Raw genomic sequence first — 26,989 nt, 5'->3', positions numbered from 1 at the left:
AGCTGTGGGAGAGCTGAGAGTGTTTGCTGGATCAGCTACATGTGGGAACATGTACATTCAGGGAGAGAAACGACTCTCACAGATTAACACTATGTGTCACTGCAACGTCACCGTTACTGTCTTTCTTCTTGTTTTATTGTCGGTCTGATAATGTCGGGACGATTACAGCTGGCCTCCACTGAGAATGTAATTCACCACATTGAAAGAACATGTGTTGGACACACAGTGAGCATGCTATGTGTTGTGTAGGTGTGTTCAGTCTCCTGTAACTGGAGGAAAAGAAACGGAGAGAGGTGAAGATGGAATCAGGCAACGAGAAAAGACACATCGGTGCACAAACACTGTGGGCTATTTATTTATCATTTATGAAGAAGTGTTTGGCTCATTTCTATCAGTTCACTCGTGCAGAATATCAGACACGCACATTTGGGGATTTAGCCTTGCTCAAAGGCACTACAGCAGTTGTCACTTCTGCTGTTTTGCTCAATTTGACGAGATTGCATAAGACATCAACACTGTTGCAGCAATAAAACAAGATTGTTCCAGTGGCAATGGTTAACCTCACTAGTAAAGGCAGAAAACTCCATTGCTTTTATTACAGTGCAATATACTGTAGAATAACCCAAGGCACTCCTGCAGAGATAGATATGTCGATTTACATGTAACATTGCACTGTCTTGTTTTACAACGTTACCTGGAAGTTTACAGGATAAATAGAGATAATGTTGGATTATATTTGCCAGTAAGTCCTTTTATCTTTGCAAAAAGCTCCATGACTGGAAAATCCCGTAAAACATGAATCAATACCGGAAGGGTTTCAAGAATTTGAACTACTAGTTTACTCAGATGAGGACCTAACACTTGTTCTATTTTTAGCTCTTACTTTATCGACAATGATTCGTTGTGGTTTCCTTGTTTCCTTCTTTTGACAAATGTACTTATTGTAAGTCGCTTTGGACAAAAGCGTCTGCTAAATGACCTAAATGTAAATGTAAATGTAAGAATTCTGGTCAGCTAACTTATCGCGGCTACTAGGGATGAGTATTTTTAAGTAATTTCAGTATTTGAGCACTCGTATTAAGTGATAGATTATAATCCTGACTAGTGCTGACTAACGATGACACGCTAACTGCAATGGCTACGGCAATTTACTACCAGTGTGACAGAAATATAACACCTTTATCACAAGTGTGATTCGAAATGGACTCAATTTACAAATGTGTTTACTCTATATAACATTGGGTTAAACAAATACTTACGTCCAGGTCCAGTACTTGGGTGATGTTGTTCATGCCCATTCTGGGTATTTATCTATCTAATAGAAGTGACTGAATCAATGAATCCATTCAAATGTAGTTTTCTTAAACAAAAAGTTCCAAAAAATTACATATTTCTGATATACATTTAATTATAGTGTCCATTTTTCAATTATCAAGACATGTTTCCAATGTTATCATATTGCATATTTGGTACAGTAGAGTCGATCCTGGGAAATGTGCCTGCAATGCAGTAAAATGTTGTCGTTGAACTATTAGAGGACATAACCAAACATATTCACAAGGGGAAACATGGGATATTGAACGATATATTTACAGTAAGACATGCATATGATGGCTTGAAAGGTTATGTTTGTGTTTTATGACTCTTTTAAACCAACACGGCATCCATGCATCGATACTTTGCATTTGGCTTCAAGAATAAAAAAAAGCCTGCTGTCTGTTTTGATGCTGTTACGTTACGTAACTGAGCTCAGAGGCACTCGTCTTCAGGACATCACTACTGGTTTGTCTGCGTTGCATTAAAGGCAGTGTATGTAGTTCTGTGTTGCGTCTGTGAAGGTCAGTGTGTAGTTATGTGTAGAAAGTCCATAGGCCTACTGTTCTGTCATGCATGCAGCCTGTTTCACCATATGTGAGTAACATGTGGAAGACCTTCTTGATGGCACGCTGCGATGCGGATGCAGCGAGGGCCTTTAGCAGCAGATGTCGAATCCCTGCTGCACACTTTGTGACTTCCTTATGGGTAAGTAGGGCACATTACTAACTCACTCCTGGTGTGTCTACCTGTAAACCTCTAAAACAAAAAGCTGAAATGAAAATACACACACAGGACAGCCTGGAGAGATGTGACATGCAGTACTCTCTCTATATATATATAAACACTTCTTTTGCAAACATATGTTCAGTGATGCAGAGTACATATTTAGATGTGTATTCCAAGAGTTCAAGCACATAAAATAAGCCGTAAACCAACTTTTTTGTTTGAAAGTGTTTATCTAACATTTACCTATTTACACATGTAGCAGGCAGAGATGGCTGGATATTACCCTGGGGCTCCTGGCGTTTTGGAAGTCCTTCCCTCTCTTCCCAATATGCCACAGCAACTTTCATTCAGTGGACAGCCACCAATATAATATGGAGTCCCCTTCTAATCAGCATCTGTCTTTGTGAAGCCTAGATTTTCATTGTTCATTGTGAAAAATATATCCATTAAACCTGTCTCTTCGTCTTCTCTCACAAAAGGGATTACTGCGAGGTAATATTTGCTCATGAACAGTCTGTGTGATCCGTACACACACTGACGCATAGGCTTGGTAAGGACGTCTCAGACCCTCATGCAGAAAATTGCAAAACTGAGTGACTTTGTGCTTGTTCAGCCATTTGATAGCATACTAATATAAAGACATACTTTTCTTCTGTGGAGTTTGGAAATGCAATAAGCATCTGGGGATCTGGATGATACATGTACCTATTATCCTGAGATGTCAACAGCCTCCGCAACATAGACAGAAGACACAAAGAGAGATAAAAAGTTGTCACTGGCTTGATGAAACCCCGAGGCAATTCATCTTCATCCTAGATTGGAAGTCCCGTCCGTCTGTTTGTGCTTCCTCCGTGAAACTCAGCTGCCACCGTGCATCCAGTACTTGTGTGGCTCCTCTGCAGTTTGAAAAGGAACACAGAGTTCAGCTGCTCATGCATGACTAAGCCCAGTTATGCAAGTAAACAAAAACGGCCATTGATTTCACTCTTATCTGCCCAGATTGGAGTCTCATTACCTAATCAAGTCTATTTTTTGTCGTAGGAATCAGTGCTGCACCACATTCGTGTTTATCAAAGGAATTAATTTCCATCAACGCAGTGAGAAAACTTGGATTCACTGCTGGTCACCTGGTGAGCCAATGGCGAAGAAAGTCCAAGACAGTCCAAGAGGAACGTCTTCTTTTTTTCCCTGTGAAACGACCTCAGCTGAGCAGTACTGCTGGTGAACATCACATGTGTCTTGAATTTTAGTTCATGCAGCAAAAAGAAGAAGAGGCAAAATATTTGTGTCTCATCTAGATATGATCTTGCATTACATTCTGTGTCTGAGTGGGGATTTAATAAAAAAAATCCACCCCGGCTTGTCACTTTGACCTGTCCGTGGCATTGCATTTAACTACACATCCATTCATTTCAAACTAGAATTAGAACATGCGTGTCCACACACACTCACAGCAAACCCCGCGTATTGATCGGTCTCATCGTTACTGGAGCATTTACGCTGTGACATCGCGGTTCATTTAGATAGAAAGAGGAAAGTTCCGCAGGATAGAGAGGGGGGGAGCAGAGGTAGGGGCTCCTCTGTCGTCTTATGTAACGGCTGGAGTACGAAACAATCCTTTCTCTATCCTAAATTCTGTTGTGCTTTTAATGAGATTTTTGGGTGAACTCTTCAATCTAATCTTTCCTGATGAGAGTTACGCAGGCTCTGCAAAGAGGTGTTCAACAGATGCAAAAGAGAATCCTCATCCCGTTTTATCTGCAGGGTTTTTTTTGGGGGGGGAGGATTATGCAATGTATTCCTCAGCAGTGCAGAGGAGCAGAACTGAACTGCAATGACCCAGCTACACCAGGGTGTACTGTGGAGCATTAAGTGCAGCTGGAAAAACACTTACGGACAGAAAACACACTCACACACACACACACACGTCTCCAGATTACCCAATGAACACACAACTCAGTTGGTCCGAGAGCTGTAGCGCTCCGTGGTACAGGATTACACATTGTTGCAAAACAAGTTCAGTGTCAAGACGGATGCATTATAGCCATGTCCAACATGTTTTTCCCACTTCCCAGCACAGGTTAATGATTGATACTTTTACACAGGCCTGTCACAGACCTGCACACCGTGTCACTGGAAAAATCCATTTTCAAAGACGTGTCATATGGTCGCTGGAGAGGAAGCCCTATCGCCTTTCAAACCCTGGCATGTTCTGGAGGATTCGTCTCCGATAAAGATCCCCGACATTTTTGCGGCAGGTGGCCAGCGATGTCAGCCCGGAGATGTGCAGACGGCCAATTCACGCAGAGCTTTGAGAATCTCTTTTATCTGATCATTTGTACGGGGGGGTTGGGGGGCAGTGACAGCTCTTGGCGAGGTCAGGCCCAGACCAGCCGGACAGGCTCCCCATTAGAACTGCCACTCCGCCATAGAAGTGAACATTGTGTGCTTTTGCCTGCTCTACTGCAACATCGATCCAGACACACAGAGCCATTGCAGGGAGGACAAGGAGGCACGCGGGCAGCAGCAGCAGCAGCAGCAGCGCTATTCACTGACTGCTGCCACATTGAAAAGACAGGCCCTGAGAGCCATGTTGGCGACCTCAATGCTGCTGGCCGGTTGTGTTCACGAGCCCATTATTACCACGCATCAATGGACCAACCACTCTGTAGTTGTCCTGCGTTTGGCTGAAGGGACACTGAAGCGGGATGGAGGCCAGGCTGAGCATTCTGTGTTTTCAGGCTCAGCTGTGATCGGCCTGTGGTTAATGGAGAGTGCTGCTGTGACACACACACTCTGAGAGAGGAGGCCAAACAATCCTGTACGTAACGCCGCCGTGACGCAACGTGAGATGGCAGGCTGCGGCCGTTGGGGAGAGGAGCGAGCTGCTAAAAATCAACAAATGGAAATTTGTCTGGGAGGAGAGATAAGAGGAATGTTATGTTATGTGGCGGGTCTAGGTGGAAAATCATGACCTCGACTTGAATAAATACACAGGTATATGCACCGTCTTTCAGAATGACACATGTTTACATGGAAACACGTGTCATTCACTGACACGGCACACAAAACACAGGCAAAAACAAGAGTTATGAGATGCGTTCAGACCGCCGAGTGCTGATAACGATGACATAAGATGTCCTTGATCTTATTTGAGCCCACAATATTATGAGAAATAAGACCTTGTGATCAGTAACAAGAGAGTGAGGACCGAGGTGAGGTCTAATATAAACACACATTTAGATCTAGATATGATACGCAGCTTTTAGCAAGTCAACCTCTCTCTCTCTCTCTCTCGTAATACTTCGGACAGTGTGTTCTCTGTGTAATTATCAGACTTTTATGATCTCCTCCAGACATTGAACGCTGAGCTTCACCTGGATTTCCATCCCTACTGTGGCGGAAATCAAAGCTTCTGACTTTGACCTTGTTTTTAATCTTTATGGTTTTATTGTCATAAAATCTTTCCATATACAAGCGTTTCACAGACTTATGGAAAGTGACCCAGGACTGTAAGATATGTTTGTTGAAACAAACCTCGGCTCATTATTTTTCGGTTGCTTACGGGATTAATTGCAATCCTTTACAAACTCAATGAAATTGCTCTTATGTGTTGGAGATGATTGCATGTACAAATAGGGCATACGGTTTGTTGCCGCGACGCATAACAGTAATTAGAAGCACAACACACTGTAAGATTATACCTCCAGTCGTCTAAATGTGTGTGGGCAAGCTTCTCTGGACTAATTACAGCTACATCTAAATTTACACCAGATTAATCCAAGCTATTCCAACGGAAAACACCCGTCATTGTCTAGAAAAACAGGGACAGTGATAACACGTTTGTTGTCCAAACCTGTTGAGTAGTTTTAAACACCTATAGGTGAAAGGTTTCCCCATTAGTCCTGTTAGGAAACTTCCAGATTCCAAAGCTTCTGATCCTGTTACATCATCGCCAAACACCCAGTTTTATCTCTGACCCCATACTAACAAATTCAATCATACCAAACACGCAGCGCACAAACAACACACAATGTCCCCGCCACATCACTTAATCATTTCTCTGCAGAATACCCCGCGAATTGATAGTGTCTTTTATCGTTAGTCTGAGGGCGAGGAGCAAGCAAAACAGGTTACATCACATCACCGAGAGGATGCCTCATACACCCAACACACACTCCCACGTACGGAAAAACACAAACAGAGCCCTGTAGGGCTGAGGATGCTCCATTCACAGATGGTGAGAGGACTGTAAAGGCAGATGGTCCTCTCCTCTCCTCTCCTCTCCTCTCCTCTCCTCTCCTCTCCTCTCCTCTCCTCTCCTCTCCTCTCCATCCTCTCCCACTTCTCCTATAATGCAAAACAAATCCCCGCCTAGTGGTGGTGGCACTATCCTGACTTACATAATTGCGTCCCCCCCCGCGTACCACTCGGTGTGAATTATTCAAACAGTGGAATGAGATCCCCTCTGTCCTGCACACAGGGTGTAATTGTCATGTGGAAGTCTGTGCGGACTTGTTTCTATATACGCTAACCTTGCGTTACCTTTGGGCAGCGTTGCGTGGACATCTTGGAACAGGAAACAGGCGGAGTTAATGGGTGCTAGGAGGAGGCTTACTCCAAAAATATCAGGCAAAGATGTTTAGAAACGAAGCAGTATAGATCACAGAGCTACTATCTGCTATTTCCACCTTATCACCTCTTCTGTGCATCAAACCACAACAGGATGCCATTATGTCAACATCGCCCCTTGCACTGGAGACACACGTCACAGCGGGGAAAGTGTACCAAGAGTTTTGCCGCGTAGGCCTCTTTCACAACGCTGTGAAATACCTGAGTTGTGTGGTATCTGACACGAGGAGGGTGTGTGTGTGTGGATAACACTGCTCTTGAGGGTCGGATGGCCATCGATATTAACATGGATGCAAGAACTCCTTCCCGCTCTTGATATATTCTGCACCTTGGCTTCAGGTCCAGAGAGGCCGAGCATTATATAACAACATATAGATACCGCATGGAAGTGGTCCCAGCCGATATCCTTACTAATCATTCTCACTGCTAGTGTGAGAGCAGGCCACTCCACTTCTCTAAGTTGTGTTATGTAACTGTCTCTGGCTGCACTCATTCTGGGTGATCAGTGATTAATTCATTAATGGTGCTTATCAACTGAGTCCAGCATTGCACATAGCAGGCTATTAGTTGAGTGTTAGTTACAGTAGATGCACGTGGCTGCAAGCCCACACAAACACACAGGTTTATGTGCATGTTGAATTCATTTCTCAGGCAGAAGAAACACTGAGAGCGCACAGAAAAGAGAAACAGCAAAACATAAAAACCCATTTTGCCCTCATTCTTCATACGTCCTTTTGGATATTTTGGTAACACACATTTGGTCCAGACCCTGCAGCAGTCTGGTTTGAATATCAAACAAGTGCTTTCTTCCAAAGTCCACTTGCCAGTTTTGTCAAGATACCCGCAACCTGCCAAATGACAAGCAGATCAAGACGGGCGGAGGGAGTCAGCCAGCAGGACGCGTCTCGCAGGCTGAGAGTGGCAGACACCATGTGATGTCGTGAGTAAGGAGACCAGTCAGATCTTATTGGCAAGGCAGCAGGAAAACAGGCAACCGTCGTTCTGCAGGACAGATCATCACTGACTCTTCTCTGGCATTGCATTTTGTAGTTTTACAACTTCATGAACCTCCACTGATACTAACCATTACAGCAAGCAATAAAACATAAAGGCTCCCTGCATACACATGAAATAAAAACGCACCTTGTTGTCAAGACACACACACCGACGACTCCGTCCTTTGCGAAACAGGGTGAGTAATGTGTCAAAATCTGAATGAGCATGTTTTTCATTGAATTCAAACGTTTTGGAGGCTTATGCTAATCCAAAGAAATGCAGAACATTCACCCATTAAGAGCGTGTAATCCTTTGATTTAAGCTGACAGATAAAAATCATGAATCGCCTAAAAACTTAATTTGCAAAGGCCTCACCCAACAACAGGAATATATTTGAGGGCATTCCTGCTCGGACTGGACCAAAAGATGAAGAAATGAAATTGAGGAGCAGATCTGAAAATATGAAAAAAGGAAAGAGTGAAGAGAAAGAAAGTAGCAGTGACAGAGAGAAACCCAGAGAGGAGGTGTCGGTGGACTCTCATGACTGTGGGTCTGACACACTGACAGGCCAAGCCATACACAGAGCAGTCTCCTCCCCTCTCCGGCCTGACCTATATTAACTCTCCATGGAGCTCCACCTCACAACCAGAGGCACATGGAGTAGGATAACACATCGGCAAAGCTCTGACAATACAGTCCCACACCCACACAAACAGAGGGAGGCACTGAACTGGCTTCTCCACCTGTCTGCCACCCGGAGTAGCAGCGTTGGATATACAATCAAAACTCTCCTGGATGGACTATTAACTTCTTGTACCATGTTGCTCCGGCCATCTAAGGAGAATGTCAGCCTCGGTAAGTGGCAAGAAGATTTCATTTTCCATATGGGGTCAAGTAGACATGAATGTGACGTGCTGGTTATTTCTGTTGTATCAAAAAACAACCATGAGGTTATGTATTGTTATAGTAAGCACAGTAATGAGGGAACAGGGTTTAGACACTCAGATGATAGGAGAAAGTCCACCCCGTTCAAACTCAACAGTCAAGACCCCTGGATTGCAACAGTGTTTGTGTCAGACTACAAAGCAAGGCGGCATCATGGCACTACAGAGAAAAGTGGAAGTTGTAGATGCCACTGTCATCACAACTAAATCATATAGTCAAAGAGTTGATGTCAGCTGCTCATGATGTAACAAGGGGGAGTCCTGCAGCAGACTCTGCACTGGATACATGAAACAGAAGAGGATATTTATTTATTATTTCTTCTCCAAAACCATCAAAATGCGAGGGAATTATCTTTCAACCACAACAGGTAGGGTGAGATACAGCTTCACCTTTCTGACCTCCGTGAGTTCATGGACATTTGGCAAGCAAGCTGCCAATAACTTGTGAAATCAGATTTTTAATTATTAATGTAACTTTCATCAGAAGCGATGCAACCCATGGGGCCAGAGGACAGTGGGAGGGAATCGTATCAGCAATAATGTGCTCCTAATGGGAAAGTATTATTGTTCTCAATTAGTTATTGAATTGTGGACGATTGTAAACATCTGCACCAACTCAACCTCTGACCTTCCAGTAGAGGAGAGCAGTGGTGTAGTGGAGGGTATACGCAGGTATACGGGTATACCCACTTCTTTTTCTGGTGGTTTACAGTATACCCACCTATCAGCCAGAAAGCCATTGGAATATATGGGAGAGTATACCCACTTCCTCCTCTGTAACCTACCCATCTACCTAGCAGTACACCCACCTCATCAACTACCACTACACCACTGGAGGAGAGGGATCAAAACGTGGATAAATAAAGTGTCATTTTAGCATTATTTAACAGGGAATAAAAAATATAAAGTCTTCTTTATCAGTTAAACTCAGAGAAGCCTTCCTGAGGCGTATATCCCACTGAACCGAACTCTTACTAATAGTGAGATATAACAACTTTGCGATTGATGCATGAGACGAAGCATCATGGCAAACTACAGCTTCACTCATCTAAAAAAATAAAATAAGAGTTACCCAGAAAGGCATATATTGTCTTTGCTCAGCATTTCTGTCGAGACAATAAGTCTCTGTCCAAGTCTGTCGCATCAGTCCGCATGCAGCTCCTGTTCTCCATCGCAGAGCCCATCCCGGCCCGTGTGGGGCATCTGCATTCTCGGGCACATGGGTTCCCACATGGTCTGCCTGCGGATGCTGATGCTGCGGCTGTGATGCTGCTGCCTGCACGCCCACCCACACCGCCAGCCACTCAGCATCCGCAGTGAGAGAGCACCAGACGGTGTAGCCCAGTCGGTCTAAACGGGGGATCCGGACGGAGAGAATTAGTAGCTTCCTTCTCTTGGCTTTGTTTTGCTCGGGCCGTGTAAACCTCATGGAGATCAGGTACGAGGGCGGGCCGCTGAAAGAGAAACACCCTGCGCATCTCGTTGCCAGATGGACTTTCTAAATCCGCAAGCCGCAGTGAGTGAACCGACGATTTTTCCTCACTTATACGATTAATGCAATATACGTGTCGTAATCCGAAAACAACCGACGACCTCAATACAACGACAACAACAAATGAGGAAAACAACTCGTGGATCAAAAAAAAAAAAAAAAAAAAAAATCTGTAAAAAAGCAGGGAAGAAAAAAAAACTATATTTATGAAGAGATTGTTTTCTAAAGATATTGCCAGGCCTAGACCAGAATTTGCGTTTGACTCAATTTTGGCGGAATGTGACATAATAAACAGCAAATACTAATCATAAACAGGTCAGCTATAGCGTATGGTCTGCAGCATTTTAGTGCATTCTAATCTGACGTTAGGGATTTTTTCACCTTTCCCTGTATAGGCAATACAATATGATACACAATGTATCAACCTCTATCATAGATCACTTTGTACATGTTTTAAGGAGCGACGAAAATAATCAAGCAAGGATTTCCCAATGCCTATCATAAAGATCTTAGAACTTTGTTTTCAAGGTGCTCTGATGAGGTTACATAACGAGGATTATGACATCCTTGTTCTGTTTCATTGCTGGCATGTGTACTATTCTGTTATCATGTAATCCATAAATCTGTAAATATTGGGTTGGATTTTGAATCCACGTGAACGCCGACTTCAAACAAACGCATGTTTTGAATGACTCCTGTTGCTTTCAAGTACTGCTAGAATCTCCAACATGCCATGTAAAAACGTTCAATTCCAGATAAAGGCTGCCGGGAATAGCCACTGATAAAATTAGATTTGTTTTCCATATGATTAAAAACACCATTCAAACATTTGTTAACATCATTTTAAAAATCAATTCAGTTCATTTAGCCTATGTGAACTTCAATTAAATAGGAATACAAAAACTAACAAAGCTATTACAGATATATGAGACATACAACGAGGGTCATGAACAAATACTTTAAAAAGTAAATGTAAATATTATATAAATTCACATTAAATGCAATTGATAATATAGCAGTAAATGTTGGTTATCAACATTTGATTACTGCATCTACATTGGCTCTAATTAACCCTGAATTAACCTGAGCCACTCCAAAATATTATTAGTAAATACTCAGCAGAGAATAATGGATTAAAATAATTCAAATCTATGTAAGTGATTTACGAAAAAGGCAAACAAGTTTTTTTTAAATCACAGAAAGTTCCCACTTAATCTAGTAGTGTTGTGGAGGGCTTTCGCCGTAGTGGGCATATTTCCGACAACCCGTGAAGGCAGCGTCGTGACCTCACACTGCCTCTCATAGCGCCGCCCAGCCTCAATGGCGATTTCAACAGATCCGCAGAGCTCGAGCGGAGCACAGTCAAACCTCGTCTGGGTTTGATTAAACACATAACCAAACTAATGCGACGAATAAGAACTGTGAGTAATGTCTTATATATCAAGTGTTGCCACTGCGATTCATATTAAATGTCATTTCACCGCTTGCCGTCATTTTTATAGCGGTTTAACGAAGGGCGGCTTTGTGCTGCTTAGCGCGAGGAAAGCTGTAACGTTACCACGTAGTCAGAACCCTCCGCCAACAACGGCTCCTTTGTTCGCGCTATCGGCGGGTTTCTCTTAAACGTTATGCTTACATATATATGAAACGGGCCGTCTGTTGACATCGTTGTATTCCTTATGCTATGCTTTACGTGTGTGTTATCGGGTGGACATGCTATGTGATATATTAAAGCCAAATGGACTGAGGTCTGTCAGTAGCTAGCTTGTCAGCTCGCCCCGTTCGGCTTCCATTCCTCACTTTTTTCCGCCAGCCGGCCACAGACCCGGCGAGGACCAGAAATAGACGACGTGAACACGTAGACCTCGGAATACAATCTGTTATTTTCTATGTGTTATGTGTTGATTTTAGCTTAGCATCTTTGTGTTGTATCACTATTAATCGATACTCAAAAACAGGAATGGCAAGATGCGAAACCGAGCGTGGGAGGGCGAGTTTCCCCTCAATGAGACCATGGTTAAACTAGAGCCGGTGTTTTTTGTTTTGGATGATTTGGTGAAACCCCCGAACATGCTTAGTAAAGGTTAGGGTTGACATCATCTACATGTGGTTGGTTATTTAGTGGAACCATGACGGGGAACTTGCACGTGTAGCCCCTTTATTCTCGCACTGCATTGGGGTTTTTTCTTACCATATTTTTTGTTCTGTTTTCACCCTTGTCTTTTAGGTTATACCCAAGTAAAATGGAGGATAGTTTTGATTGTGACTGTGGCGAGCTTGAGCCACCTGATCATTGAGGGTGAACAATTACTTTGAAGACATAAAGGCCAGACACGTTTCAGTTTTATACCAGGTGACTTGACCGGGAAAATTAAGCCAGATAAATAAATAGAAAAGGAGGGAAAAAAAATCACATGAAGCTGCTCAGGACCAGTCATACACTGAATGTATCAGCACTGTAAGGATGCAATTATATGCTTTTATGGTTTACTATAGTCTCAGTGCTTTTTAATTGGCCACAAAGTCCATTCCACTGCAGTCTATTATAACTGTTCAGTTAAAGATATCCATACATCCAGGATTGGAGGAGAAATTCAATTTATTTTTTTTAATTTCTCTGTATTCAAGATGGAACAAACGCTAGACCACACATTAGTGCCCCACATTTGACATTGACTGCTAGACGGGGGGACTTTAGTAGTTGTCTATATAGGGGTCAGTTAGGTTAGCTGCTGAAGCAGGTGGGGAATTTTCAGATAAATTCCTCTGTTGATGTTAAAGTTGGCCAGAGACCAAACGTTAAGAGATAACTTGGTGTAAAAGCCGAAAACAGTCATCATGGCAGAGAAGTTTGAGTCACTGATGAACATCCATGGTTTTGACCTGGGTTCTCGCTACATGGACTTGAAGCCTCTCGGCTACGGAGGGAACGGCTTGGTGTTCTCGGCAGTTGACACGGACTGTGACAAGCGTGTAGCAGTGAAGAAAATCATCCTGACCGACCCCCAGAGTGTGAAGCATGCCCTCCGGGAAATCAAGATCATTAGACGTCTTGACCACGACAATATTGTCAAGGTAAGTTGCAAGGGGTCTGCTCAAAGAAGCAAAGGTTGTTGATCTTATTTTTCTGAAGCCTTGACCTTCAACACTGACATCTTCTCACGTCATCAGGTGTTTGAGACATTGGGTCCCAACGGTCGAAGGCTAACGGAAGACGTGGTGTCCCTGACAGAGGTCAACTCGGTCTACATTGTGCAGGAGTACATGGAGACGGACCTGTGTCAGCTACTGGAGAGGGGCCTTCTGTCTGAGGGACACGCCAGGCTTTTCATGTACCAGCTCCTCAGGGGCCTCAAGTACATCCACTCTGCCAACGTGCTGCACCGCGACCTCAAGCCTGCCAACCTGTTCGTCAACACGGAGGACCTGGTACTAAAGATTGGGGACTTTGGGCTGGCCCGCATCATGGACCCACACTACTCCCACAAGGTAGGACCATTTCTGAGTAGCTGTTTCAGTTCGCCTTGTATTCATGGAGACATCGTTATTTTTTGGGAAATGCTGCATAAGCTTCAAGCAGAGCAGATGTTGGTACACTTTCTACCTAAAGATGATTGCTTAGTTGCTCTGACACATGATATATACATATTTGTCCCGTGATATGGTGTCCCCCTCCAAGGTAGTGCAGTTTCACAGCAGGAAGTAAACAATACGGGATGTGGTTCCTTGAGGTAACGCCTCTGTTTCCCTTGTCGGAAGAAGTGAGGCCATTGAAAGCACAACCATGGGAAATATTTTTTTTCCCCCCATTAACAAGTGTATGTGAAAGGAAAACGGGCTCCATTCCAAGTCTAAATATACAAACGAGTGGGTTCAAGATATTGTGCCTTAACAAAGTTATTTGAAGTTAATCCTCATTCCGAGGTGAGGACAAAAACAAAAATTATTTGAATGTAGCGTGTGCAAAACGGGCACATTTTAGCCTCAAGCCTCCGTCAGCTTGTGATGATAATGTTGAACGCTTGAAGTCAGTTATGGACATGCTGCATATATAAATGTGTATTTCTATCGGATGGTGTGTTTTCCCTCAGCTCCCATACTGTAATGGTAGCAGTAAAGTAGGTTGCTTTTGTCCTAAGTGAGGGGAGTAGGCTCGCCCTGTCTAGACAGGTATAAATGCCCTGTAGTGCCCTTGTGTTTCTGTCGCATTTTTATTAAGGGATGAGGAAATTCTAATCAGCAGCCATATGGTGGTGTGATGTGAGGAAATATCTGTCGGGAAGTCTCTCCCTCCTTCTCTGTAGCTGCTGTAGAGCACCGAGGCAGTCCGATACTCACACGTGTCTCAGATTAGTCAATAGAGGATCTGGAGTGGGCTCACATGATGTGATCCCTCTGGCACGGCCTCCTTAATATCCTTTACACATTCCTGCCACAGCATACACCACTCTGAGACTGACCTACACACACTAGTTTACCAGCACTGCTCATTTCCAGCACACCACCACAACTGTCATTGTTATCTAGTCATATTTTCAGCTCTTACTTCTATATTTCAATATGACTCGTATCTTTGGTCGAGACTATAGAGCTCTATGCAATAGGAAGAGAACAGCAAGGTCTCATAGTTGCCGGGAAGAAGTGAGTTACTCTCACAGTTAAGTCGCTTATCCACCCACCCAGCATTACTGCACTCCTCCCTTACAGCAGAGTTTGCCATGTGGGCTTTTTTCCCTCTATATAAGCAGTTTTTCCTGATGGGGAAACATGCAGGCAAGGGGGTATTGAAAAGCTGCTTGTCTGGGGTCAGCTCTCTTGTGTTTGACTATTGTCTGCTGTAGTACTGCAGCAGACTACCGCTGCTGAGTTTTTGTCAAGGATACAAATGCTGTCGTCATGTAGTCAGACTGAGTTGCTGTGTTTTGTCTGTCTCTACTATAACAATAGCGGTGTGCTGGGGGGGGGGGGGGGGGGAGGGAGAAGTCTATCTCGACCAGCCACTTTTTCGTGGCACCTATAGTCATCTAATTGAGTGTGCGTCTGGTGTCTCATACCAAATGGGGCTCGTTTGAACATGAACCCATCACCCCCCACATGACACTGGTGCCCAGCGGAGCGTGGGGGCGTTGGTTTCAGTGTTGGCCGGACATTATGGCAGAACCACTGGGGGGAAATGCTTTCACAACCACCCTCTACTTCTAGTAGGCTGTGTGAAGCGGAGCAGCTGGGTGGTGGAGTACATGTTATTTGAATTACGTTGTTTCTAAATAAAGAAGTGCTCTTTGCCAGTGAACCTCGGTTTCTGGCATAGTTTCAGAGTTGTATAGATTTATGCATATGTGGTGTATGCACAACTTAAGACAGTTTCAGGAAAAGGTAGAACAAAGGCCTATTCTTTATTTCTCAGGTTAATAATAAGCATCGCTCATCATAATTCCCTTTTCACTATGCTATAAAGCTTGCCAAGAGTACCTGCGTGTATTTGGTATCTTTCCATTGGTTTGAGAAAGCAGACTGTTTCTGCCTCTGTGAACCTTAAGGCCAGCCCTTTTGGTGGCTCAGGATCAAGAATGGCAAGAATTCACGTGCCCTCATCCGACTTCTCCAACCCTGATTCCCCTCCTTTTCCCAGCCAGCTCTTAGGCCTGTTGTGAGAGCCTTGCTCAGGGTCTAATTTGAGGCTGATCTCAAGCCCGTGTTCCCAGTTGTTGCCCACCCATTTAACAAGAGCAAAAAGTGTACACTGTGTGTATAACACTCACTTATTTAGGTTGAGTATTGGTTAAATAAAAGTAGGCTTTTTGATTTTACACGAGCAAACTGTGCTGATGCTTTAAACTACTGCAGGATAGTGTTACACATTTAATATGTGCCATAGCTTAGCGATATCATTTAAAAATACATGAAAATCCAGGCTAGTTTTCACGTGTCTTATCGTTTGCTTTGCAAGTCTTGTTATTTGAAGTCAAGACAGACTTTATTGATATAGAAAATTGACTCTGACTTAATGTCATAGTAGATGCACATATAAAAGGAAAACTCTTGAATCTAAGATATTGTGCCAGCCTGTTGCTCAGTGTAATGCTCAGTAATTTGTGATCTTGAAGCAATAACAACACACACACACACACACACTTGACCCAATTATTCAGCCAGCAACAGGCTTGTCTGGCACCAGACTTCACAGGATCAAAACAGACAATGCCGGGGAGTCGACTTTTGCCTAATGAATTTCAGAGACATGGTTTCACTTAGTTTCCCAAGCTTTAAAATATGCTGCAGTTTCTTGCAACAAATAGTAGTTTTGTCATGGAAACAAACATGGCAATAATTATGGTGCTTAGCAATACAACAATTAATTTATTTTAATGTGTTGTGAGACTCCGCTTAACCTGCTATTTATAGTGATTTGCCGGTGAAATGATTCACGTGTGGGTCGGTTAAGACTAAAATACATCCAGTGCTAGCAAGGAAATCTCATCATTTTAGTCTTCAGTCACGAGGCCTGTTGAAGCAGCATGGCTTTTTCCTGCAAATGGAGGCTAGAGAGTGATCCCACTGACTCGTCACCAACCACCTTTACTGACATTTGTTCAGACCTGCTGAAGGTTGCTGTGACTAACCTCAGCCAGACGCACCGACGGACCCTTTTATGAGTCACTAAATGTCAGCCGGTCCCATCTAGATCAGGCGGTTAAGTTATTCACCAACTGTTGCCAGAGGTATTAAGACGAGTGATGCTATAATTCCTGTGTCTTACTTTTGTGGTGAGTGGCTCACTTTAGAGATCAGTAAAATAACGGGGTGAGTTGATCTGTTCACGTAATGCACTTTAGTCCATCGGACCTTTAGTTCAGAGTCCATCGGACACAGAAATGTCCTAATGCAGTGATCCGACATCGCTTTCAAGCTAATCTAAATCTGTCGCAATGCTATGCTCGGCAGATTGCATGTATTTCTCCACTGTGACCACATTCACATGTCGGACCATTTTAAGCTGTTTCTCAGAATATGTGCTGGACAGCCATGCAAGTTTTAGTCAGTATGTGTGACCCCCTGTGTAATCCCTTTGACCCCTAGCTTCATTGTGAAAGCCACTGCTAGACTGGGAATTTACCCACCAAAACCGGGGTGCAATGACACACAATGATACACGGCAGGATAGTGTGACGTCAAGTATTTGTGGCTAACTTAGGGCAGAAACTGGAGCCTGGCTCAGTGGTGAGCTGACCATTTTGGTCTCACTACAGAATAGCACTGCATGTGGGGGAGAGAGGGCAGCAAGGGTGTTGTTTTACCCCTTCCCATCCCCCAATTCCTCCTTGATTGTGTTCCTGTGTATGTGTGTAATACACAGGGCAGTTTCCTTTTGTGTACAGTGTCCTCCTGTTCTGTTAGTAGTCGGGATCTGTGTGAAAGTAGAGTGCAGATTGGTGTCACTAGAGTGTGGCAGCGGGGGATTATCATGCTCCCTGACTGCTGACGGGGCCCGCACGTGTCTGATCTCCCCCCTTTCATCTGTCTTTTCTCTCTGGGGGCTTTGTCTCCATGCTGTGTTGTGTACGTGACAGAGCGGGTCCGTAAAGGAGACGGCACGAGGGGTTATCAGGTTTAGCACGGAGCAGCATGCATGCTTTGTTGCTGGGACTGGTGTTGGCAGCAGTGTTGAAGGCAGTTAATCGTCATGTTAATCTCTATTTATCTATTACTGAGGGAAATGACAGGTTATAGAGCCTATTTAATTTATTGGCGGCACAGCAGTCCATACACTACATAAAATATGATTTCCTTCCTTTAAAAGTCTCACTAAATATACCATGTCCCCTTGTAACACAGGGCCATCTCTCTGAAGGTCTGGTCACCAAGTGGTACAGGTCTCCTCGCCTGCTGCTGTCTCCTAACAACTACACCAAAGCCATCGACATGTGGGCTGCTGGCTGCATCTTTGCAGAAATGCTCACAGGGAAAACCCTCTTTGCAGGTAATATTTGGTTTTTGCTCTCAGACTCACTGTAACTATTTACAAATAATCCAGCAAGTAGACATTTAAAACAGGTTGGGTGACCGAGGTAAATATGAAGCAGATCTGAGGCATACGCTCATCCTGCTAGTTAATGTTTGACATTTGGCTCGTTGTCGGTCTGCTTTTACTATCATTATTGCTCTCTTTTGCAAATCCAGCTGGACCTGGGAGTCTGTTATCTTTTGAATCTGCCTTGAGCTGAACACAAGACAAATCTCTCTGTTCTCATGATCTGCCGTGCTCAGCCTCACTCAGTTATGCAAATGTTGTATAAACCTTTTAAAGAAAGTGGCTCATGTTTGTCTGCCTCATGCTTCAGGAGCACATGAACTCGAGCAGATGCAGCTGATCCTGGAGTCCATCCCCGTACTGCGAGAGGAAGACCGTCAGGAGCTCCACAGTGTCATCCCAGTTTTCATCCACAACGATATGTCCAAGCCTCACACGCCATTGGCCAAGCTGCTGCCTGACGTCAGTCCCCAGGGTGAGGACCGCTTATTCATTCAGAAGCACTCGCAAGCTCCAAGTAATGACTAATGACCACAGACCAAATGTAGGGTCGGGGTTTATGTCTCATCATTCACATTCTGTGATTGATAATCTCATTGTCCTCTCTCTGTGCAGCCCTGGATTTCCTGGAGAAGATCCTGACCTTTAACCCCATGGATCGTCTCACTGCAGAGGAGGCCCTGGCCCACCCCTATATGGCCGACTACTCCTTCCCCCTAGACGAACCCATTTCTCTGCACCCCTTCCACATTGAGGACGAAGTAGATGATATCCTGCTCATGGACCAGAGCCACAGCCACACCTGGGATAGGTATGCTGGCTCAGTCATTCCCCCTCAAACAGCTGCCCTCACGACCAGGCTTGGAGATGCATAGTTTTACATTTCACCTGACATTTTTAGCTAAGTTTCAGTGACGAATAATTTGCTTTGCTCTCTAACTATGCAGTAATAATGTAAACGATAAGACTATTTTAATGCATTTTATGACTGGTTTGTTTGCGTAGGTGGATCCTGTTTGGATCTGGAGCTTTTTTTTATATATTAATTTTTATGTCTGTTTACTGAAGTCTCTCTCTCATACTTTTATCAGGTATCACGAGAGCCAGCTCTCAGAGGCTGACTGGCACCTGCACAGCACCCATGACCCAGATAAAGTTCAGGTTGACCCACGGGCTCTCTCTGATGTGACAGACGAGGAGGAGGTGCAGGTGTGTTTGAAACCGGCATATCTTATCTGAATCTACATAGTTGTATAAATATGTGCTTCCCAAATGTGAGGATGATGTGTAACAAATATATAATACTGATTGAGGTCTTGACTGAATTTAAATGTACTTTTTGACGAGGCTAAATAGTGTCTGTTGTCCGTTTCCAGGTGGATCCTCGTAAATATGCTGATGGAGATCGGGAGAAGTTCCTGGATGAGCCGTCCTTCGACTACTCCACTCTATTCCAGCCGGAGCGATCCTGGCAGGACGACCACCATGAGAACAAATACTGTGACTTGCAGTGTAGCCACACCTGTAACTACAAGGCCGTGTCACCCTCCTACCTGGACAACCTCATCTGGAGGGAAAGTGAAGTCAACCACTACTACGAACCCAAGCTCATCATTGACCTCTCCAACTGGAAGGAGCAGCAGAGCAAGGAGAAGGCGGACCGCAAGGCCAAGAGCAAGTGTGAGAAGAACGGACTGGTGAAAGCCCAGATCGCGCTGCAGGAGGCGGAGAAGACCCAGAGTCCGGTGGAGAAGGACAACGAGCAGGAGAAACACCAAACCGAGAAGCCTCAAAGCCAGCAGAACCAAGGCTTTGACTTTGACTCCTTCATCGCCAGCACCATTAAACTGAGCCTGCAGCCAGAGCCCTGTCAGGAGGTGGCCCTGCTCAATGAGGTGGGCCTCCTGAACGAGCTCAACTCTTCTGTTTCTCAGCTGGAGGCTCCCCGCTCAGGCTCAATGTCCAAGTCCATAAGTCAGGAGAAGGAGGAGAAGTGCCTGGTAAACCTCGCCCAGTTAGGCGGTGGAGGGCTGGGGGTCGTCAGTGGGGACGGAGCCTGGCCCTCTCAACCCTGGGAGAGCTTCGGCTCTGGGGAGAGAGTCGGGGAGAACGGCTGTTTAATAGATGAAGCATGCTGGGACATTCACAAAGAGGACCAGCTCCAGAAGGAGAGCACTTACACCAGCTACCTGGACCGCCTGTTCAGCAGGAAGGAAGAGGGGGCCGGAGAGACTGTGGCTAGCGTGGAGACGGAGCCGTCGGACGCGAGAGAGCTAGACGAGAGCTTCCTCGGCAGGAACACAGAGATTATGCTTAATATGCAGCTGGACTCTCTGGCCCTGCCTGGCTTTGACAGCACAGATGACTTGCCTCTTAAATCCATCCAGGCGTCCCTCACTCCCTGCGCTGTCAAATGCTCCCCACAGATCGCCCACAAAACATACAGCAGCATCTTCAAGCATCTTAATTAAATAAATATATATCCTCCCACACAGTGCAAAATCACGGCAGTTTTGTTTTTATGTTTTTTTTTAAATAATACGGTATATTATTGAACTTGAATCATTTCATACCTTTTTTTTTTTTATTATGGTTACTTTTAATTATTTGTTTTGTTTTTTAAGAGTTGAGAGGGGTGATGAATTATATTTAAAGAGTCTTGGTCATCACTCAGAGCCTTGATCACCAGGCCTTCATTGGTTAATGTCTACGCCCCTCACTGCTAAACTGGCATGTCACTTGCACAATTACGTACTGTAGAAGAACTGAAAGCAGGAGAGAAGTAACTAGAAGAAAGGTGGATGGTAGGAGAGGTGTTCTGATTGAAGAGGAAGGGGGTTTGGCTGTTTGGTGTGACATAAGGAAGGGTTGTAGATGGTTACGTTGCCTTTCCTGGGATGGGATTCAAAAAAAGGGGATGGGATGTTGTTGTTTTTTTGTTTTTTTTTTACTTTGACATTTTCCCCTGAAGAAAGCTTCCTAAATAACCCTTTCATACTGTAAATCTGACACATGATGCCAGCAGCAACCATTATCGTAGGCGTTAATGTAAATGTGTTATCTACCTCAAGGTAACAGCCGCGAGAGACACTCGAAGCCGCACTAGTGCTTTACACACATGACCATCCTGGTCGCGTAGATGAAATCTGTCTCACTTTAGCATTTAACATAGTGAGGTGTTTCAGTAATCATTATTTATTTCTAGCAGATATTGCGATATTTATTTTATCAAAATGTGTTATTTCAATGTGATTATTGAAGATTGATGAGTTGGACAGACTTCCATTTTCATTTAGGCACTATATGGGCGTGTACGTGTTCTTTTGTTTTATGGTAGGACGCAAATTCATCTGTTATGTTCTAAACGAAGTTGACGCTTTCCATTTTCCACCAATATTGTCCAAATGGATATCATTCTTTTTGTTCGTTTTTTTTTTTTTTTTTTTTTTATTTATAGGTGCGTTCTGTCTATAATGGAAAAACTGCTTTATGGTTTCAAGAAGCGCCTAAAAGTCTTAATTTTTTATCTAAATGTAATGTTAAAAAATGCGTGCATGGAGGCAAGAGAAAGGTACATTAAAAGTAAAGTTAATGGTGAGTATAATGTACGTCAGTTTTAATTGTACGTTTTTTGTTAAATTTCTATGTACTTTTCCAGGCAAGCATGATGAATTAGTTAAAGGTGTAGCATGTAGAACACTTATGGACTTTTTTTTGTAATCATTGGTTCCCCTGTTCTACAAAATATCTCGAAATAAAATTACTGGCAAAGAGTTGAAGCCTGTGACTCCTTTCTTTTCTGGTTTTGTAACTTAAATGTTGTATCACTGCAAAGCCACGAGAGCTGTTGGTGGAGAGGAAGTGCTGACACCTCGAGACTCCATTTTTAATGTCCACGTAGGAAGACAGATACACCGCCAGCGCTGGGGACGTGAGCTTTGAAGCTGTGGCTCACGACGCCATATTTCAGAGCTGTCAACTCAGTTTGCAGATTCCCACCTGCTTTTTCTTGTACAGCATTGCAGAGAAACGAGCAGCATTACATAACGTGAACATCTTCTGTAATGCAATACTGACTCATTTCCTTGTCTGTAATAGTGTGACACCATTTACCAGCAGACTTACTGTATGCATGTATTTCCAAACCTCTCTAAACTTGCATTGTATAGAAGAGGGAGAAACTCTACAAGGTGGCGGGTCAGATTATGTGGATATAATGGTTCACTGCAAGTTGTGGTGACATTGTCAAATTCACCCTGATAGTCATTTTTTAATCAATAACCGGATAATGTTCACAGCAACAAAGATTTATGATTTTTTTGTATTTTAGTGCCTTTATTTATTTAAAGCATATAGGCTCTTGGATATAGAGATCACTTGCTATTTTAGGTGAATTGCTTTCTTAAAATATGTATTATCATGTAAGCAGCCTTAAAATAAAATAATCCTTCATCAGTCCCACAATAGGGATGTTACAGAAGCCAAGGGGATATTCCCACAACTCACAACTAGCTCAGCAAAATAATTCATAGCTAACATACAGCCTTAATGGTTGAATTAACATTGCTGAGTATATGTAATAATGGTAAATTGTCAGTTTTCGCATGTGATCTACTTCAGTCATTCCTCATAACTGGGTCGGGACCCAAAGGTGGGTTGCAGGACATTTTATTAAGGTCACCAAATTAATTTGCAGAATTTCGTCCACTCTTTAATTTAACATATCTGCAGTACACCTTTGAGCCACATGAGGGAGCCTGAATGTTCGTGTTCTCATACCGGTATGTTTAGCCTACTTAGCCAGTGTTAATTCTGTTTGTTAAACTGATGAGAGGGAGCAAACGACAACCTGTCATTGCCGTATTTATGTTTTCAAAAACGCATGCATAAAACAAAGAATGTTTAAGATAATATAAGGTGTTACAGAAATGGCAGTAAAAAGATGGTCAGGAGGGTTTGTTTACATACAAATTCACTCTTCTCACGATCTATAGATGAGGCCTATTGTGAACTGGGTCATGATGATGCCTTTTTTAAAAAGTGGGTCCACTTAATGTAGCTGCTGGAGGGGGAGATAATGTTATCTTTATCTGTTTGTAGTTCTGTTAAACTGCGTCTCATTTATATGCTTATGGTACATTTTGCGTTTCGAGTACAAGTGCCTGAAAATGCTGCATAAATGTACTTTTTTCCCCACCGCTGCGGTTTAGCTCAACGAAGTACGCTTCTGGCTTTCCTGCAGTGGATAACAATTAAATCTTTAGACATCATGAATTTTGGTTAATTGTTTGTGAATAGGATTTAATTAAATGTGTTTGCATATTCCTTAATAGACAACCATCTGTCCACATGGGCCAGTTTGAAAACTGGTTGAATATGTGAATAAGTGTGTGATCAGACCAGAGACTCTAGTCCTTGAAATAAGTGTGTCGTTGCAGGAAGGGGAAAGCTGTGGTACAAAGGTTGGCGCTCGTTGTCTCACGATAATCAACTACAGCTGGGCTTGGGTTTTTCACTGCCGCTACTTCCTGCTGGGAAAAATTAGGCCAGCTCATGTTGTTTTTCTGCTCTCTTGGTAACAATACAATCCTCAGAAGAGATTATAGGCTGCCGAATGAAAGCTGCGGTACCTGATGTGTGCCAAGTGACAGAATAAGGAGGAGGCCCTGAAGACTAAATGTAGGTCAATGTCATTCTATTTTCACTGTTTTCACACCGCCTCCCTTCCTCTGTAAACACATCTCTCTCCTGAAACTCCTCAGTCTTGTGTGACACTTCTGATTTAATTGTCAGCATCCCCGCTCAGATGTAAACACATCGACATCACACGGGCTTCCTCATTACCGGCGTCACGAGACAAACTCCTCCAGCCTGCCCACCATCCACCACTCTTCTGCAAGTTCCCACTAATTTTATTGTTTGTTTCTCCTTAGTCTTCCACCTCATTTCCTTCCCTCCCAATCTGATGTCTCCACCAGGCCTTTCAGGTGTTGTAAAGTTGAAAATAATATCCAGGTACACCAGGATCAGGGGCGTCAGCAGCATTTGATATGTGGGTGGGGGGGGGGGGGGGGTCCTGTTTAGGCGGGGGGTCTGGTGGTCCCCCTCCCCTGAAAATTTGGGAATTAAGTAGATGCAATTTCCCAAATTCTGGTGCATTCTAACATGTTTTTCCATATCTAATGTCCCCCCCCCCCCCCCCCCACGCTATAATTGACAGTATTGAACTGGCCCATCCTGATTAACATCTGAAATTAAAATACGACGATGGCCAGTCCGCGTTGGACAAATTAGACCTGTCATTCACTAATATTTTAATGGCAAATGTGGGGGGGTCCAACCAACTTTTTTTAAAAGGTGGTGGGGTCCCGACCCCCGACCTCAATATATGGTGGCGACGCCCATGGCCAGGATAAGCAGCTCAACTTGCCACCCATCAGCTGACAGAAGCTTAACACTCTGCCTGCTAATTTAAGGTCATGATTGCTATTCTCCTCTCCTGGAAGGCCGATTAAGAAGTTCAACAAAACCGGGAACTGATTAAGCTTCAACAGAATTCCCTTCTCCAATGGAAATAACTGCAATAACACATATAGAGGTGATGGTGTGCTTGGCAAAGGTCTTTGAGTGAGGTTGAATTCATGCCGAGGCAAAGCCTTCAATAGATATCTGGTGAAATGAGGCTGCTCATTACGGCAGGTCAGAATGTGTGTCCATATTCAGAGCAGACTTGTGCAGACTGCTGGATGCTAAAGTTAGAACACAAAGTACCTTTATAAATAGACATCACCTCTTGGGCACTTGCACTTTGAAAGTTTCCTGACCCGTTGACATCAGATCAGCTGGTCATTTCACACGACGTCCATGAGGAGAGAGCATTCAGCATCTAAAGAGGCAGATATGTCCCTCAGGAGCTGATGGAGACTTAAAAACCGAATTCAAGGAAAGTGATTATTGGACTTACGTTTGCAGAAACACGACACAAAATGATTTTATATAAGGTATAAGGATCGGCTAGACTAATCACAGTGACCACTCTTTCTTAAAGAAAAATACATTAAGATGCAAATGCACTCAATACGGAGCAGCAAAAAGACCTTCATATTACTTGAGACTCCTACATGAAATAAAACCACCTTGGTAATTTCCTATCCATTGTGTGGGTGTGACATGAACTGGCCACTTCACAGTTAAGCACACCCAATAAGAATAGTTTCTGTGTGTAAATGAATGGGTCCTAATTTAGGAGGCACAGAAAGCTCAAAAGACACACTGAGGAGATAACACAGCCTTTTGATATGAATGGATTGACATATTTTCAGCTTGAAAGTGGATTTGATTAATGTCGGAGAGCTTCCAGAGCCCTTGAGGTAATTGTGTGATTCTTCCGCCCCCGATGACAGAAGGCAGTGTTTGTCACGATGCTCCGTGCAGAAGATTCACCCTTTAAAAAAAACACTTATCAAAGAAAAGAAAGCTAATGAGAAACTGTTGTTGCTTGTTCATGTGTTTCGTTACAGTGTTGGTGTCATTTTATTCTGCATGAAATCCTCAATAAACTGATGGCAAAAGCAGGATTGTTGTCATTTTAAATGTAATCATAGAAGTGTGCTGTGCAATCATTTCTTTTTCTGTAATTCATTTGTTAAGTGAGGATTCCTATATCATACTTTAATCCTGCAGATGTTTGTTTAATGGTAACGTATTCCATTAAGTGCGTCCTGGTCAGTTTGAAGAGGAGAGTCAGTGAATGGATAACTACATCCACATGGCTTGGTGGTGACTTATTATAAGGATTATACTTTAAGCCATCTTTGTGAATGTTTTACTAACATTCAGTCCAGCAGACTTTATGATTTACTATTCATATAAAATGACAAGCTTTTAATTTTTTTTTTTTTTTTTCCAAATTCATAACTGTAGACTCGATGGTGTATCCCTTGGCCACTAATTCAGGAATACCTGCTTATGTTTTGCAACTCTATCACTGCTGCTGTCTCCTGTTTCTCCACCACCACGATGTCCAGTTGGACAGTCTGGATCTGGAAGCCCCACGGGATCTTAGCTTGGTCATGAGACCTGCATGGAGCGGGGGTGGGATCTGGGGGGGCATTACAAGCACCAAACGCACCATAGACCAACAGTGTCAGCAGCAGTTAGAGGAGTCATGACCATGAAAAGCTGCTATTCCAGAGAGATCAGGGGAGAAATGGAATAAATAAAAACAAAATAAAGAATGGATGTTGATATATTCCGTCACTGGCTGAAAGTTGAATTTCTTATAAGCTTAAGAATTGGCATAATATTCTACAGAGTCCCATCCAGTGGAGTGTATGAAAGAGTGTTCACAATAAACTGTGAAGCACAGTGATAGCACACAGGGTTCCTCTTAGCTTCTGTATGGTTCGCTAAATGTCACGCCGAACCATGAAATCACACACAGAATGGCATAAACATGTCATGAGAGCTGCACCGTTTTAACGTGTTGTGTTTAGAGGTTGCCAAGACACAGTTGTCTGGCTACAGCGGATCCCTGGAGATCCTCATGAGTATCACAGTGTGTGTGTTTCACCTGAGAGCAGATCAACACACACACACACCTCCACGCAGAGCAGACACAGTACATCAGACACCCTATAGGATAAGAGACACACCTTCTGCACCTTGGTTATCTTCTCCTTTTATCAGCAAACTAAACAGACGACAGGGAGGATTTCCTTTGACATGTGGCAGTAGTTTCAGAGCGGGCTAAGATGAAGGCTAAGGCTTTGTCGGTGAGGGAGTGCACCTGGATGTCAGAGGAGTGCCACCTAGTGGACGAGCTGCACGGAGACTCCCAGGTGGACAGCT

At 43.6% G+C, this 26,989-nt stretch overlaps 1 protein-coding gene across 2 annotated transcripts; it reads left to right on the top strand.

The window, feature by feature from the left end:
• The first annotated feature begins 9,989 nt into the window (after positions 1 to 9,989).
• mapk6 (mitogen-activated protein kinase 6) lies at positions 9,990 to 21,912 on the top strand. 2 transcript variants are annotated; one of them, XM_084017889.1, is made up of 8 exons: positions 9,990 to 10,131; positions 12,335 to 13,182; positions 13,279 to 13,596; positions 17,944 to 18,088; positions 18,450 to 18,614; positions 18,755 to 18,950; positions 19,231 to 19,348; positions 19,516 to 21,912. In XM_084017889.1, exons 2-8 carry the CDS (start codon positions 12,946 to 12,948, stop codon positions 20,608 to 20,610), a joined length of 2,274 nt encoding a protein of 757 aa, XP_083874015.1. In that variant the 5' UTR covers positions 9,990 to 10,131; positions 12,335 to 12,945; the 3' UTR covers positions 20,611 to 21,912. The 2 variants fall into 2 exon arrangements, with proteins under 2 accessions (XP_083874015.1, XP_083874014.1); XM_084017888.1 differs by lacking the exon at positions 9,990 to 10,131 and adding an exon at positions 11,418 to 11,528.
• The last annotated feature ends 5,077 nt before the right edge of the window (positions 21,913 to 26,989 follow it).

The sequence above is a fragment of the Eutrigla gurnardus genome (assembly GCF_963514095.1).
Source record: "Eutrigla gurnardus genome assembly, chromosome: 1".
NCBI classification, from domain to species: Eukaryota; Metazoa; Chordata; class Actinopteri; order Perciformes; family Triglidae; genus Eutrigla; species Eutrigla gurnardus.
Note: the sequence above shows the minus strand (reverse complement) of the source record. Positions and strands in the feature narration are given on the sequence as shown.